Genomic DNA, 17851 nt, shown 5'->3' with positions numbered 1-17851 from the left:
TAATTGAGATGTATCTACCACCTGATGCAAGGCGAAAGATTGATTCCAAAGAAATGACCTTCTGTATCAATGACCAACAAACTCTTAAGGACGTAAGGAAGCGAGTGGAATGACAGCCTTGTGGAACACTGGGAAGCTCTGCTCTCAGCTCTCAGTAGTTTACAGTCCACAGGGGACAACCTAAGAATAGTTTTGGCAGGAAACACACCAAACATACATGACGATTAGTCTTCCAGCCAACCTGACCAAGGTTAGGTCCTAATTTATGTGTTCCTCTGACTAAATAATCCAACTGTCATAGAGTTTCTACTGCCGTGATAAAAGCCATCACCAAAAGCAACTTGGAGAAGAAAGGGTTTATTTGGCTGAGAGGTCATAGTTCATCATTGAGGGAGGCCAAGACAGGAACACAAGGCAGGAAACGAAGAAGCCCTGGAGGAACTCTGCTTACTAGCTTGCTCCTCATATCTTGTTCAACCTGATTTTTTTTTTTTTATACAACTCAGGACCACCTGCCCAGAGTTGGCACTACCCACAGTGTGTTGGGCCCTCCCACATTAATCCTTAATGAAGAAAATGCTCAACCATTTGCCTGTGGGCCAGTCTTATGGAGGATTTTTCTTTTTCTTTTTTGTTTGTTTTTTAGCGGGGTGGATTAAAGGTGTGTACCACTACCGCCCAGCTGGAGGAATTTTCTTAATTGAGACTCCCTCTTCCTAAATGACTCTAGCTTTTATCAAGTGACATAAAAACTAACCAGCACAATAGCTGTACAAGATCAGTATATAATCGTTGGTTGGCCTTTGTAGCAAAGGAGTTGAACTTAAATCTTAGAAATTGTATTAACTGTGACTACACAGAAAATTGCAACCCTGTTCAGTAAAATTGTACGAATTTGCGATCACAGTGTACCTTCATGTAGTAATTCAATTAATTTTTTTTTTTAAATTTGTTTCAGTGCTGAGGCTTGATATCAGAGTCTGGTGCGTGCTAGGCAGCTGGTCTAGTACGGAGCCTCATCCCTAACCCCAGTATATTCTCATGAGTCCAAGTTTGTGCTTAGAAACAGTATTATGTTTACAGGGGTAGACCAGGGAACTGGAGAGCATAGATTTGTACTTTAGCTCCACCACCTAAATAAACTGCTTAACTTAGGAGTGTGAGCATTAGTTTTCTCATCTATGAAATTTGTTTACTGTTTAGATCAAATGAGGCCGTCCAGGTGCATGAGCTTCCTAGTGCTATTATAAATTGCTACAGACACAGTGACTTAAAAATACACGAGTTCATTGTCTTCTCCCTCTGAAAAGGGTTTGGAGGCAAGGAAGAAATTCGGGACACAACTGGGGGACATCAGAAGAGAAGGAGGAGGCCCCACCCTGGAATAAAGTTGGAGCCTTTCACCAGCAGAGAAGCAAGAATTCCAACTATCATCAACTGCTTACGGCTTTCCCCCTTTTCCAGGTATAAACCTGCAATTTTCTAGGAATCTCACCAGACACTCAGTTTACAGGGGAAGGATGCGTACGTAGTAGCTTCTTGCGCAATGAAGTGGCTCCTGACTTTCCCTTATCAGATGAGAATTCCATCCAAGGCATTACTTACCTCGTTCATCATGAGAGGAGGGAGGGAGGGGGAAAAGGTTTCTTAGCAACCTTTTAGAAGCAGATTCAGAGCTGCCAAAATTGCATACCTTGCCAATGTTGAAACAGTTAATGCTCACTCTCCTTTGATGAGCCCGTATCTACACGTGGCTACATTTATCTTCCCCCTTCCCTCCTTTGGGAAATATAAGCCCACCTTGGGTATGCCGTTCTTCTGAGCATTTCTCCCCTAACTCTTACTTTATCCTTAATGAATCCTTAACTCTGCTTCACAGACTGGCTACTTTAAATTCTTTTCAGTGTCAAAGCTATGAGCCATGGTTTGGCCTGAGTGGAGGTCCCTGAAAGACCAGGGGAACTCCTTCTGGGGATCACAGCAAGATGCTTTGTCTCTGTCCTATCATGGCTGACAGGCTGCAGTACAGAGAGATAACAACAGGTCCCTACTTGACTTGTAGACTCAAAAGGAGAATCACTTCTCTTTGCTTTTCCAGCTTCTAGAAGCTGCTTGCATTCTTTGTTCTTAGCCCTGTCTTCATTTTCTCCCTTTCTTTTCTTTTTTTTTTTTAACCTGAATTTGTTTCTTTTTTATGCATTTTGTGTGTGTGACTGTGCGTACCTGTGGAGGTCAGAGGACAACTTATGGAGTCTTTTCTCTTCCTCCGTTATTTGAGTCCTAGGGACGGAGCTCAGGTCTTTAGGCTTGGCAACAAGTGTTTTTAATCCACTAAGCCATCATCTTGCAAGCCCTTCTTCTCTGTTTTCCAGAACAAACATGTAGTGTTTTATTTTTTCTGCTTAACAGTGCTATAACACTGTAACAGCTTTTTTTCTTTTTCTTTCTTTTCTTTCTTTTTTTTCAGTTAACATAACTAGCTCTCAGTACAGCATCACAAAATACAAATCCAAGGAAGGTAATGTCTTTATTATATCACAAAACTTTGGCATGTCAATATAGTACTCTAACACGATAAAATAATATTTTTGTTGTTAAGAGTCATATAATACCTCAGTGCTAATCTTCACTCTAAAAATTATCATGTAAGTAGCCAATCCAAACACTGAAGTTTTCAACAGAGAAAGTTATTTTATACAAATTAATGTCATTTGAAATGACACAGTTTCTCCTTTTAAAGTGAGTTCCTCACCTGGGAATTTCTAGTTCACAACAGCAAGGCCACCTTCTGCATGAGGGTGCTGGGCTTTGTTCTGGGCTGGTCCATAGCCAGGCAGAGTTCCTGTCTGAAATGCTTTAAGATTCTACCATAAGGAGACATCAACTTCTTTTAAGTACTTGAAATAATAATAATAATAATAATAATAATACTCTTTTAACTGTTCATATAAATTCCAGAACCCTCCAACATAGTCATTTAAGCCATACTAACCTCAGATGGTTCCTTTGGTTTAGAAGTCTTAGATCCTTTTGTTTTATTCAAAAATCATACAGCCTTACCACAGCTCATTTAAAAAAAGTACCTAAAATAAAATAGTTATAGTTATATACATATATATGTACACACACACACACACACACACACACACACACACACACACACAGAGTCAGCTTGGAAAGCCCTGGGGAACCTGACACTGTTCATCAACTTTCACAGTTACCTCTCCAACAGCACCCCTGCCGTGGGTTGTCCTAAGGCTTTCTCTTGTTGACAGAAAATTCCTCAACCTCAGTGTTCAGCTAACGACCCACCCATTCAATTGCTTCAAAGCCTTTGCTGTCGTTTGAAGATACAGTGTGGACCACGAGGCCTTCAAGGTAGCTGAGGAGGTTGCCTCCTTTTACAATGATGGCAGCTTCCTAGTTCAGAATAGGCTTTTCTGGGTCCTGGGGGTGTGGTTTGTATGACAGTCTCTCCTCTATTGAAACCATATTTGTCAATGAAGCACTAGTCGACGTGAATTCCATTTTCTTCTTTATGGGATTATCTATAGAATGTTCTGATACAATATGTGTTGGTTCCTGCATAACCAGTATGAGACTTCACGATGGAAGGCAGTCCCCATTCTGCACTGGAAGGTTGTGCCTGTGCAACTTTACAACTGTCTGCCCAGCAACACCCCAACATCCATCACACTCGGGGTCATAGGGTAACTCTTATTGTTTACCCTGCCAGGGAAGGGCCTCGTGAATCTGGTCCGCTTCAGGGACTTCCTGAAGCTATTTTGAGTTATTTACCTTCCTACTTAAGCCTCCTCAAATCCTCTGTAAAGTTACACAAAGTAGTTCAATAGCTACTGGTCATTATGGAGAAACATGCTTTGACTTCCACCTCTGACTCTCTGTTGGGATTAGTGGACCATGAGTTTTAATTGTTGAGTTTCCGAGTTGATGATTTCATTATGGTGCCAAAGAAACAGCATATGATTTTTGATAATCTACTGTGCTCCCGTGGGTATTTTTCATTTTTCTTTTAAAACAGGTTTCTCTACATAGCTCTGACTACCCTAGAACTTACCATGTAGAGCAGGCTGGCCTCAAACTCATAGAGCTCCACCTGCCTCTGTGTGAAACACCCGGGCTGTGGGTATTTCTTAGGACTCTTTCTTGGGTTTACTCAGTTTTAGCCAGTTGTGATGCTCTAAATGCATATTATTTAATAGTATTAAGAAACATACTATATATTTTCATATATTTTATGCCTCTTCCAACAAAGCTTTTCAAATAATTTCAAAATTCCTCAATAAAAGAATTCATCCCCAAGATGGACAAATCACAATGAGAGAGACACACTCTGGTGAGTCATCAAAAATCAGTAGCTTACCAGGAAGTCTGTTCAAAAATTCATGTTCCAAAAAGACAATTTACCCAAGGCACATATATTATATTATTAAATGATATGCTATGATATATTCCTGCTTGCCGGAAGTGTCACCTACTCCAAGGGCTTGGTAAAAATTTGTCACCCTTTCAGATTTTTTTTCCCACCACCCACATGTCACGGGACTTAGTGCTTTACTTTTTATTCCTTCACAGTTTGAGGAAGCATGTACTCACATGTCTCTGTGGAATATTTGTGTGTGTGTGTGTGTGTGTGAGTGTGTGTGTGTGTGTTTGTGTGTGAGTGTGTTTGAGCTCGAGCACCACAAATACTATTCATCTGTTACTCATTTATCTTTCTCTTCCCTCAAGCAGCTTGTTGTCCCTTATCTATTTATTTATTTATTTATTTATTTTGTCTGTTAATCTCAAATGTAAACCACTAATTCTCCCATATTCCCCATAGGGTAACGAGCACTGTGCTGTGCCCTTAATAAATGCTTGCAAATGACAAAATGAATTCTTTGCCTTGGTTAAAGAGGACTTCTGCATGGAAATGAGCCCCTGTGTTTGTGTGTAGGCTCCAATGGTTCATTTTCCTGTCAGACTCCCCCGTTATGAAGGCGGTGGCAGCATCAGCCGTGTGAAGGGAGGATTTTTTTGTGGAGAGCATTTGGAGGATTAGAAAATCCTCCAGAGCTCTGCAAGCATCACAGTTTGTGTTTAGACTTCTATTTCATTCTGTCTCAAGACCAGAATAGGCAGAGAAGAAAGACGTCAAGATCCACAGGGTTCCATATGTGAAGTCAACCCCTAGCCCCCTTCAGAAGTAAGTGGGAGGCGAGAGGAGAAGAATCATTAGAGAATTTCTCAGCTCTGTTAATTCCCATCAGCCTGCAACTTTGCATAGAGGCTCCTAAACCCACAAAATGTATCACTGAATGCATGATGTATTTAATTAGTTTGAATCCTCTCCTTTCTAGTTTTTCTGAAATAATGAACATCTCAGGATAACACGCGTATTCAAACCAATGGAATTCAAACAGTGTTCAAGTGGATGCTAATAGCTGGGGTGTTTTAAGCCTCTTTTGAAAGTGTGTGTGTGTGTGTGTGTGTGTGTGTGTGTGTGTATGTGTATGTATGTGTGTGTGTGTATAGGTATGTGAATGGTAGTGTGGATGCTTGCAGAGGCCAGAGAGGGAGCTGTAGCTGGGGGTACAGCCAGCTGGGAGACATTTGTGGTTGCTGAGAACTGAACTTGGGTCATCTTAACCATGTCTTTCATCCCTAGGCCTGTTTTCCCCCTCCAGTTAATCTAGAAAAACAAGAGACATTTTCAGTGGCAGGGTATGGAAAATACCCCATAGTATAAAAGAAGGGAACAAGGCGTGCTTTTTAATATTCAGAAAAGATAATTCATCAAACATGTACTAGGTTGTTGTAAGGCCACCCCCTCCCCACCCCCAGTTTAATCTTTCATAACATCACTGGACTGTTTTCTCAAAAGGAGAGGCTGTCTCCAGTGAGACTATGCCAGCGCTGGAATTACGGTCCCTGTCCCATTCCTCCACCTCCATCCAATTCACACTTTTATGATTGGCTTCCTTTTTGACCCAGGCTTGTTAATTATATCCAGCTGTAGGCAAATTGCTCCTTCCAATTTGGCAACTCTGAGCTCTCAAGCGGCTGGAGTTTTTTTTTTCTTTTTTCTTTTTTTTTTCTCTCCCTTGATAAAACCTTTGGAGCATGCATCTTCTTGACTAGCGTTTCTGAAATAATCCCCAGTGATGGATATTTTAAAGAGTTCAAGGGGCTGACAAGATAACTCTGGGTTTGAATGCGGTGTGCTTCTGTAACTTGATCCAAAACTGCCCGAGAGCAGACAGATGAGAGTTTCCCTATGGAGGTAAGCAGTTTGCCATCCTCAGTGCCTAGTTGCCTAGACACTCTGATGTTGGGGTTGAAGTTGTAACAGGCCTGGCCATGGTGGTCCTGGAGAGACACGGGGCTTTCCTGTCCTGTCCATGGCAGCAACCCCAGTGTGGGCAACAGCTCTCTAGGGGGTAGCAAACACTTTATTTTTCCCTCAGGAAATTCCTGCTTCATCCAGCACTTTCTAGTTCAGACATTCCCCAGCTCCTTGTTCCCCTGGGTCTCTGCTGACAACACATAAAGTATCTTTTTTTTTTAAATTTTCTTTTTGTTTTTTGTTTTTTTTTTGGAGACGAGGTTTCTCTGTGTAACCTTGGCTGTCCTGTAGCTCACTCTGTAGACCAGGCTGGCTTCAAACTCAAAAGATCCACCCCTGGTGCTGGGTGGGGTTAAAGGTTCATCAACAACACATAGACTCTTGTAACAACTTTACTGTGAGGAAAACTTACAAGGATTTCAGTTTCTTTTTCTCTTTCCAAAGGGGTGGGGGTGATAGAAGCTTCTTTCTACCTACCAGCCCAAGACGCTCCGCTTGATAAATTGGCATCAGATTTTAGGACAGAGGAACAGGGGTGAAAAATGAGATGCAGAGTCAAAAGAACATACTCACAGTCCCAGCCCCATGTTTACTCTCTAGAGAATCCTGGGCAAGTATTTTAATTCTGCGTTGAGGCTGTTTTTAACTAGGTAGTTGGAATACCTGCCTTGCCTATCTCACGTGCTTAGACTGAGATGGATGAGTATACATGGAATATGTTTTGTGAAGGAAAAAGCAGAACTAACTACTTCCTATAACTAGCTGAAATTTTACCTGATTGATTATAAGTGCCTGCTGTGTGTACACTCATGATCTGTTCACTAAAGGAATAAAACATTTTGTCTGCTGGGTACAGATTTGCTGAGTGAACAAGAGGAAGAAAGTAACATTCAATATGCAGCTATTATAATCTAAGCCCGTATATCTACTTATACCTATGTAAACCAACAGCACTACAAAAATATGTATTTCATTTGTTTTTCTGAAAAAATACAGTCCACTGACCAGGTGTAAGGACTCATGACTATTGTCCCAGCACTTGGGTGGCAGAAGCAGGAGGATTTCGGCGAGTTCACATACCCTGGGTTACAGTGACATTATATATTCAAGGCAATGCTTTCCAAATTCTGTTCCCTGTAACCCTGGCTGTATCAGCTATTGTTGGGTCCCCATGAGACATCACTGGACAGAGCAACACCAAAGAAGAATGATTTATTTTTGCTCTTGGTTTCAAGAGTTCTTTGTGTCCATCAGAGTGGGAAAATGTGTAGTTCAAGGCACCGAGAGTATGTGGTAGAGATTCCTCATGAAATAATTTACAGAAACCAGAGAAAGTAGGCAGGAGCCAAGGGTGTGCGTAGTTTACAAAGGCCAAACCTTAGTGACTTGCATCTGCCAGCCCCACCTCCTAAAGGCCCTATGGCCTCCAAAATAGCATCTCACAATCCGGGAAGCCATTCAGAATATGCTATGGTAGAGGGGGTTTCCGATTCAAACCACAACAATGGTCTTGAGAGATATCCTAGACTAGATCTGGAATGGCCCCCAAAGTCTTATATATAGAAGGCTTGGTTTCCAGTCTATGGTACCACTGGGAGGTAGTAGAACGTTTCAGAGGTAGGAAGGCTTCATGGGAGGAAATCAGGTCCTTGAAGGGGATGGTTGGTGCCTTGGCTGCTTCTTACCCATGGCTTCCTGGCTACAAGGAAGTGAACACCATTCTTTTTTTTTTTTTTTTTTTTTTTTTGGTTTTTCGAGACAGGGTTTCTCTGTGTAGCTTTGCGCCTTTCCTGGAACTCACTTGGTAGCCCAGGCTGGCCTCGAACTCACAGAGATCCGCCTGCCTCTGCCTCCCGAGTGCTGGGATTAAAGGCGTGCGCCACCACCGCCCGGCCTGAACACCATTCTTTACCATATACTTCCTCACTACTCTATGGCCTCTCCACAGGCCCAAATGACTGTAGACTAAAGCCTTGAGCCAAAATAAACCTTAAAAGAAATTTGTTTTTAAGTTGATTACTTGCAGGGTGTGGTGGCACATACATCGAAGCCAGCACTCAGAAGGCAGAGGTAGGACGATCTCTGAGTTTGAGAGTTCCAAGACAGCCAGGAGTACATGGAGGGAGGTGGGGTGGGGAGCCGATTACTTCAGCTGTTTGTCACAAAGATGGTTAACACCTTGCTCTGTTAGAGTTCCAGGGTCTTAAACTGTGAGAAGTCTCTGTTCTCTGCCTTATCACCCGGGTGCTGCACAGCACCCGATTCCAAATTGGCACTCATGCGAAAGGTCATATGGTGAAGAAACCTGTTTAGTTTTGCTCAATCCTGAGTTCCACAAACATGCAGCTCTCCAGCGCTTCTTTTTCAGTTATACTCATTTAAATTTGAAAGAACTGGGATTCTGTTGGAAGCATTTGGCCAAATGCAGGTCTTGTAGGGTAAAGGTGTTTTTCCTTGGCCCTAGTCCTGGGGTCAAATCAGGGTCAGGGTGTTTTTTTTTTCCTTGGCCACTTTTACCCAACAGGTCTAAGTTCATGATTGGAACTGATAGGTGGTAGATCCACAAGAATAAAAGATATTTTATAGTTCCAATAGTGGCCCGTACCTGGAATTCCAGTAGAAAGATTGCTACAGGTGAGTTCCAGGTCAGAAAGAAACAAATAACAGCAACCAATCTTGGTTGGTTACTTAGTTTAGTAACCAACACTTCCATATACCATAACCAATCCTGTGCCAAAGAATACCTCAGAAAAAAAGTACAGCTATAAAAATTAACTAAGCTAAATTAACTGGTAATTGAATTAATAGTATTCCCGTCCCCCCCCCCCCCCCATGGTACTGTGGTTGAAACCTTGAACATGCCGGAAGACGGTTCTACCACTGAGCTACTTCTCAAGTTTATGTTTTATTGCTTTCGCTGTTGGCTGTTTTAGTCTTTGGTTTTTTTTTTCTAATGATTTTATTTAATTTTATTTTATGTGCGTTGGTGTTTCGCCTGCATGGATGTCTATGTGAGGGTGTCAAATCACTTGGCGCTGTATTCCAGTTGAGACCTGAAACATAGGTGCTGGGAATTGAACCTGGGTCCTCTGGAAGAGCAGCCAGTGCTCTTAACTGCTGAGCCATCTCTCCAGCCGTCAGTCTTTGTTTTTTGCCTGTAGACTTCTATCATCTCATTGCTTTATTGTAATACTTGACATAGAACGCAAACTTCACTGTTCTCCGTTTTGAGTGTGTCGTTTAGTGGCACTAAATACATCCACGATCATACCTTGTAGGCTTCACCAGTAGCCCTCCCCAGGTTTGTTTGTTTTTTTTTCCTGAAGAAATAAAATAAATATAAAATAAGATAAAAAGATTTTATTTGTAGTCATGTGTACATGTGTGCACTTGAATGTGCGAGTGCATGGATGTCTCTATGTGGCGCTGTGAGTGCAGGTGCCCCTGGAGTTCAGAAGAGGGTGTCAGACACCCTGGAACTGGAATTAGAGGTGGCTGTGAGCCCTCTGACACGGTAAGTGGGAGCTAAACCCTGGGCCTCTAGAGGAGCAGTATGGTTTCTTCACTGAATTGTCTTTATAGCTCTCCCCGCCCCCAGTCTTTTTCTCTCTACTGAAATTCTATATTGTCATATGTTTACCTTCTTCAATGTTCAATCATAAACGCTCTTCCCTGTGCAATTTCCTTTTCCATAAAATTCAGTTTGGTGTATTATGAGAGATATCCTATTAAGCAATATGCTCATGGCTTGGCTTGTAAGTGGACATTTGATTATTTTCATTTTTCTTTTATGTAAACACCTGAGTGCCTAAAATATTTTTCATATTTTGTGTTAGTCTTAGGACAGCAAGTAGATAAAAGAATATGAACATTTTGGTGATTTCTTTCTTTCTTTCTTTTTAATGAAAAATGCCTAGGCAGGAGAGCAGAGACTTCAAGAACAGCTTGCTACTAAAGTGACATGAGCCCTAAGGGTAAAAGGACCACTTTGCTTGCTCAAAATGTTACTGCCTTTCTTCTGGTTTTATTGAGAAGTCATCTCTGCTGATTCCTTGTAAAGGTTTCCTTCTTTTTCTTCCTTTTCCTCTCCCCTAATTTTTTTGGGGTGGTGGTGGTAAATTGCTTCACTCCTAGTCTTGTTTCCTTGAATGTACGCCATGAGGCTGTTGCCTGAGCTCAATGAGACCTGGTACAGTCTTGATTCCTCCATGTGGTACTGCCTATCTAAGACGCCTGGCCCATCTTGAGCACTCTCAAAACATTATCTGTACTGTTACTACTCCATCATAGAGAAAATGGAACAAATTCTTTATCCCTTGTTCCAAGGAATGACTACGATAAGAAGTGTGGTAGTATCCACTGTCTAGATCTCTAAAGGGCTTTGTTTGCAAACAGACTGTCAAGTCGCGGCCATCTTTCATCTTTCTTGAAAGAATAAAACAGATGAATTCATATACGGACAGAGGAGTTTCCTGTGCTTTTGCTGTGACAAATTACTGCTAATTATTTACAAAGTTCTGCTAAGTCTTCAGAATGGAAAACAATAGGTTTTGGTTACCTGTGATCTAGAAAAGCTCCTTAGTATAAGGAATGGGGACCCAAGGTACATTGTGCTTCAAGTTATAGGTTAATGAGCTAAGACACATCTACATTGTACCCTGAGGGTGGATGACTGAACTGTTTTGAACTGAATTGACAAGTGTTGGGCTGGTTACAGGTACTAATGAGCAATCAAGATTGGAGTTTAATGGAATTTCTATCCTCAGCAAATAAAAAAGAAACCTACTTTCTCCTTCTTGTTCTATATGTATAATATATGTACATATATGTATGTATCTAGATATATGTATTTATAGATGGCATAGTTACTTGCATTTATATTTCCTGTTCAAAGCCTAGTCATACCAGCATATATTTATTACAGAAATATGTGGCTTGGCAAATGGTGAGAATGTTATATTAAATTGCATCTCACTTCATTTTGATTTTAAAAGGCTAAAGATGTCTGAGTGACTGACAGGCGTCAATCAAGACTATTGTTAGAAGTTGTGTCTACGGCATCAACATTCGAAGTAAAAGTTATGCTTATTCAGTTGTGATCACACTTACTTACGTCGTATTCTGCAGACATAAATAAAGTAAGCAACTCTACAGCGTTGCTACAGAAGCAACTCAGGATGGCATTTGGTGAAATCACGCCAAGCTCCTAAGGTAGCAAACTGACCGACTTTAATGCTGTGAATCACAGCATCGGGTTCCATTAAAGCAATCATGCTGTGACCGTCGTCGGGATAAAGTCCTTTTTATTAAATACTTATTTCTTAAATAGCCATAAGACAATAAAAATCAAACCAAAACCCCAACCCCGTTCTACTCCACCAGGCTATGGGAAGGCAGAGGGGCCAGGCGCTTCTCCAGCAACAAGCCAAGTCAGTGACGCGGCAAGTAAATTCAGATATTCCCTAAATGACAAACCAGAAATGAGGCACGCCAGCTGTTCACACTGGAAACTTACCCAACATTTTATTTTGGTCCAAGTTTTATTTATTACGAGAACAAACGAGAGTAAGTTTTCAATGGGGGGTAGGGAGTCTTATTCCTTACCCCAGCAATAAGGACTAGTGAAATTTCAGCGCAGCTCGGCGTTCTAAAGGTTGCATCTACGCTCCCCTTTCTTCCTACCACCAACCGCTCCGGCGGGACCGCCACCTTGGGGACAGAACCCCAGGACCAGGACGCCTCTTCTCGGGCGCCTCCTCCGTGGTCCGCCCACTGTCCTCCCACACTCCTGCCTCTCAAGAGTCGCATCGAGGGGATCCGGCAGCGAGCTGCGCCACGTCCCTCTCTCCGGCTCGCAGCCGGGGAGCCGCGCGGCCACCGAGCCCAGGTGGCGAACAAAGGCGGCGCGGGGCGCGTGGCCGGGGCTAGCGCGCGTCTCCCCGGCAGGCGGCGGCGGCGGCGGCGGCGCGCGCCGGAGCCCGCATTCCACCGAAGCGGCCGGAGCCCGCGGGGCGACGTCACCCCAGGCTCCGCCCCCGTCCCTCCCCGAGCAAAGTAACTCCGGACTACCCTGAGCTGCCTCTGCCGAGCATGGAGAGCAGCGGCCGCGGCTGGCGGGCGGCGCGGGAGACGCTTTCGCCCGCGAGGTAGTTTGCCGACGTTGCGCAAGGACGAAAGTGCTGGCGGGTGGCCGCGGCGTCCCCGCGAGCCCCCCACGAGGCCGGCCGGGCGGCTGGCTGGTGGATTTCGCCGCGATCCCCCCGGAGGCTCTTTGCAAAGCTGCTTGAAACTTCTCCCAAACTCGCCATGGATGTGGCGGCGGCGGCGCTTTCTGCTTTTGTGGCGCTCTGGCTCCTGTCCCCGTGGCCTCTCCTGGGGTCGGTCCAAGGCCAGTTTTCCGCAGGTGAGTGGTCAGGGGTGGGGGGGGCCTCTGGGTCTGTGGCTGTCCTCAGCCTTAGACTCTGAGGAAGGAGGGACTGGCTGATCCGAGGCCGGGGCCGGGGATCCAGGAGGCGTTTGCTCGGGGTGGTGGGGGTGCAGGTTGAGGCCAGGTCTGTCCTGGGAGTTTGTGTCAGGCGGGACGCGGGGCCAGGAGCTGGGCGCCACCGGACGCAGGTAACTTTTAGGTTCGCGACCCATTGTTTCCGAGGCTGGCCTGGCGCGCAGACAGCCCCGGGTATGCTGGATGGAGCCTGGGGCGACCTTGCTTTTCTTGGGTGAACCGGCGATAGCCTGGGCGTCCGGTGCAGTTCCCACAGCCTTAGTTAGGGAAGAGAGAAAGAAAAAGTACTTAGGGCTCCCGGGACCACGATTCTTTGGCTCGTCGAGCGGGCTGGTGGCTCTCTGCCGCCGGACTGTTCAAAAATTACCCGGGAAGCCTTTGTCAGAATTGTGGGGACGCGTAGGGACTGACCTCGGCGCGCTCTGCCAGGTGCTTTTTGTCCCGGGAATAACCCTCCTCTGACTATTGTCCAACTACTTCCCTGTGCTTCCCGGAGGCTCCTTCCTCCTCCGCTGAGGGTGGAGAGTTGCTCCTGGGTTGATTACAGGGCGCAGCATGGAGCGTGTTGCATGTGTATGTTGGCGGAGCCCGTACGGCGTTTGGAAATGTGGCTCTTAGGGTAGAATCAGAGCTGTCTGGGCACCGAGGTCTGGGCGCCCATTCCCGGAAGGCTTACCCTGCTTATGTAGCGAAGCCACCACAAAGCTGGCTCCACACACATCTCCCGGAGTCCTCCTTGCTGGCCCGAGCTGGGAACGTTCTCAGCCCGCCAGGACAACCCCGGGAGAGAGACGCGAGGCGGTGTTCCTTGATATCCCTTTTGAGTTCTAAGTAAAGCCCCCCCCCCCCAGAAGACCCTAGACCCACAGTCTCTCGGGCTGGTGGTCTCTGTTCCCATCCAGTTTTGATATCCGTCCTGTAGGTCGGTTGTTTTTGTGTAGCCTCTGCGGGCTCTGAAGTTTCACCAGGTGGACGCTGGGGAGCGGGCTCCCGGGTTGAGCTTCTGCCTCCCGCAGGGCTTGACAACTTTTCCGGCCAGCCCACCCAGCCCAGCGCGTTTGGCGGGCGCCTCTGCTGCCTGGGTTCCCAGTGCAGATGGAAACGCCGAGTGGCCAGAGGGGGACGGGAAACGCGACAGCCGCGCTCCTGGCTGAACCGGCAGGATGCGTGGACCGAACTTACTTTGTACTTGACAGTTTCATTGTTGAGACTGCCTGATTTCCTGGAAATAAACTCACCGTGTTGTTTTCCGGAGCAAATCCTTCCTTAGCTTTTCTTCTCCCCTCCCCCTTTAGAACTGTATACGGGGAGTTAGACCTCAGATTCTGGTGTCTGAGCGTATCCTCTTAGGCAGAGACTGTGAAATGGTAGCAGGGAAAGGAAAGACCATGTATCTGGGTGATGTGCAGAGGGCACATCTATGCAATGAGCTCCGACGACTTAATTTAATTCTCTCCGGGTTCAGCATTACCGCCTGCGTCTCTGCCATACAATGCTGTTAGTATTGGAACCATGCTTGATGTGACTCATTATATGCAGCAAGTTGGAGGGAGTATTGATTTCTACACAGTGCTTGTCACTGCACGGAGAGCATAGCTTGAGAAGACATGCAGTTTGTTAATTGAACTTTACCCGTTGCACGATTAAGCTCATGTATTCAGGACTGAAGACCAGTGATGTCTTGACAGCCGATGGATATATTTTCACCGTTGGAGAAACTTTTCTCTTTTAAAGTGTTATCTATCTTTTAATCAACGAGTACTGAGATTTGCCTCATCACAGTGTGCAGATGTGCCTCAGAGAGTTTATTGGGAATGTGGTCAGTCCTCACAGAACTAGCTACCATCATCTTGCTATTCAGGATGTTCATGCATGCTCACAACCGAAGGTCTTTTATCTCTCAAGTTTAAAAAGTCAGGTTGTGGACTTACCTGTCTTTTTCCAGAGAGTTAAAGTTGGTTTTGTAGTTCTCTCTCTCTCTCTCTCTCTCTCTCTCTCTCTCTCTCTCTCTCTCTCTCTTTCTTTCTAGTTGTCATAAATCATTTGGTATTGTAATGTCATTAGACTCTATGGCATATTTGTAAAAAAATATTGATGAGATGGAGATGAATTAGAGATTGGACGTGTTTTCTTTCTTGCTTTTTTTTTCTTCTGATATTCTATTTTCAATGATGAACTTCTGGAGAAATCTAAATGAGCATGCTTTAAAGATCTAAAGAGATGTATTTTCTGAAATTTAAAGTAGTTCATTCTCTTGAATATGTATTTGGAATCATGATTGCCAAGGCCAGTTCCCCACTTTTCAACATTATTGTGTGGGCTGTTAATGTCATAAGCTTGAAAACAAATTTGGGAGGATACTGTAGTTGGGAATTTGAAACGCCCTATATACATTGAATCTCTGTGTGTCTCAATCACACATGTAACACTTTCCTATCACAACCTTTTTTTTCCTGTTTGCAGTTAAAAGTGTAAAACTGCTTCATGGGGAACATCTTTAAAGCCAGGGCTTTCAAAATTTCACCTTGCACTCTAGTCTCTGAAAATAACCCTTGCATCTGCGTTCTACCCAGGGCAACGGAAGGGTGGGAGACCAGAGTGTTACTACAGTCTATTTACTGGGCTGCGTAGCTGTTTCTGTTGATATCACCATGAGGGCAGGCTTTCCGCAGAACTCCCATCCGACAGAACCAGTCTCACTTGGAAACTCAGCTTTCTCATCTATAAAATGGGGATAATGATACGCGTCCTGACCTTGGCACACAGTTTTTATGAGGATCAAGTCAAGTCATTGATGTGAGCCAGCACCGTCAACTGTAAATCACGGTGCAGCTATCTGGGGTGTAATCATCATAAATTAAGGTAGCTGGAGTGCCAGAGTTTCAGTTTTTACGGCTCTTAAACTCTTAGAACTCTGAGTAACTATAGGCTGTTCAGCAAGGTGTGTGTGTGTGTGTGTGTGTGTGTGTGTGTGTGTGTGTGTGTGAGAGAGAGAGAGAGAGAGAGAGAGAGAGAGAGAGAGAGAGAGAGAGAGAGAGGGAGAGAGTGTTATTCCACTGGTCATCCATTTCCATTATAAACATCCTAGATTGATTTAGACCATGAGTTTACGACAGTATTAGAATTACCTTTGATCACTTTTTTAGCTTAGCTATGCAGATCTTTCAGAAACTTATGGAAGAGTTGCTACTAATGTCCCCAGGACCATAACTGCAGGAAAACTACTTGTACAGTCCTGTTATTTCCAAGTAATTTGTTGAACTCCCAGCTCAGCATTTTCTCAGTGTGGAGAATTACATGTAACTTTGGATGCAGTCTTATCAATGACCTAGAGAGGGACTATTGTGTCTGGTATGAAGTGAGCCTGAGAACATCGCTCAAGATCCCGCTTTGGATGAGGTCCTGGCACATCACCCTGGTCATCCCTTAGGGCCTTGCAACTAGCATGAACAGAACCACTTGCCTTGCGTCTGGCTTCTTGTCGTCTCTAGTCCAAAATTAAATTTCTCGTATTCTGGTTATCCCCTGGGAAGAGTCACTGGAACCAGCTCGTGTTTTTATGGCTGGCCATTTCGGTTTCTAGTTTTGATTGACTGGTATTCTTTGGTGTCTTAAATACATTAACATTCCAAATTGTGCACCCTAGCAATGATACAGATAATTCCTGGACCGTTTCTCTCTCTGATTGGTTCCCTTCTATCGGAGTTCCCTAGCCTAGTGAGATGTCATTTTGTGTCTGGCCTGCCCAGACGGAAAGAGGCAGCAGCTTTGGCTGCTGTTTTGGCCATTGGCGTGTGTGTGGCTGACGGCTCTTCTCTTTGTATTCATGAATGGGAATCTGAAAAATAAATCAATAAATCAACCCCTCTGCTACTCTGCCCCTCTTTCACACTTCCTCCCACGCCTCCCTGGTAACAACTTAGCTCCCCCTGCGTATTCACCCAATCAGAAGCTCTTTGTTTTCATCAAATATCTTTAGGTACTGCCTATGGTCTTAAGTACTAGCCATATGACCAGTCCACTATCCAAAGCTAGAACAGTTCTCTCACATGTCCAGCATTGCCCATATTGGTGCCCATGTGTGTAGTGTAAATAATAAATTTATATTCACATAATTCTATATAGAGAAAACGCGTCTACCACTAATGTTTTCCAGTGCATTGGCCTGTTTCTTCCCAAGACTGTATTTAGACAGAGTAGGTCATATTGAGTGTGGATCTGCACTGTTCCCATTTCCTCAACTTGTTCTTTAAAGAGGGCAGGACAAGGGATTGCTGAAGGCTGACAGCAGGAAGTATCAAAAGAATGTGCAGACAAAATACAGGGGGCGCACGCGTGCCTGCTGTGTGTGTGTGTGTGTGTGTGTGTGTGTGTGTGCGCGCGCGCACGCGCGTCTGCACGCATACATGTGTGAGATCATTTACTTAATTTTCAGAAGAGGGAAAAGCTTCTTTTTTTTCCTGAGTTGTTTATTAGAGTCAGCCCTTTTGCCTTTGTCCAAACAGATTCATTTCTTATTCTGTGAATGTAAACATTTCCCTCTGTGTATTCCTCTCAGACTTTCCCCTTTGATCATCTGTGTCTGGTCTGTGTTCCTTTATCAAATGGTGTTTCTCTGCCTAAAAAGGTTGTAATTGCTTTTGAACATGACTTGGTTTTTTCATCAGAGTCCATGCTGTTTGTCACGGTTACTGAAAAATTGCACAAAACATATCAAGTCACCGTATATCTTAAAATGGCATTGGATTACAAAGCTAATGAATAATGCATCGATCAGACTGCTCTTTATTTCAGTTGAAGCCAAAACAAGCCCGCCTATCCATGAAATAATTTTTTTTTAATGTCACAGAATGTTTGTTTCTTGTGTTTATCCATTTCTGAATGAGAGACTTCATAGTGCTTTTTGTAAGAGTGGGTAGAAAATTTGAATACCAGGTTGCCTAATGCTCTGAGATAAGTGAGATAATTTGTACACAACTGTGCTTTGGAAAACTTCTTGG

General features: G+C 44.2%; 1 protein-coding gene across 2 annotated transcripts in view; it reads left to right on the top strand.

The window, feature by feature from the left end:
* The first annotated feature begins 12524 nt into the window (after window positions 1-12524).
* The window catches only part of Ptprk (protein tyrosine phosphatase receptor type K), a 457202-nt gene continuing 451875 nt past the window's right edge, over window positions 12525-17851 (top strand). For both annotated transcript variants that reach the window (XM_059272616.1, XM_059272615.1), the window contains exon 1: window positions 12525-12752. In XM_059272616.1, the coding sequence (XP_059128599.1) occupies window positions 12656-12752 (97 nt within the window). In that variant the 5' untranslated portion in view covers window positions 12525-12655. The remainder of the gene's footprint in view (window positions 12753-17851) is intronic.

This window comes from Peromyscus eremicus, chromosome 8b, assembly GCF_949786415.1.
Source record: "Peromyscus eremicus chromosome 8b, PerEre_H2_v1, whole genome shotgun sequence".
NCBI classification, from domain to species: domain Eukaryota; kingdom Metazoa; phylum Chordata; class Mammalia; order Rodentia; family Cricetidae; genus Peromyscus; species Peromyscus eremicus.
This window is presented reverse-complemented; position numbering and strand designations above follow the sequence as displayed.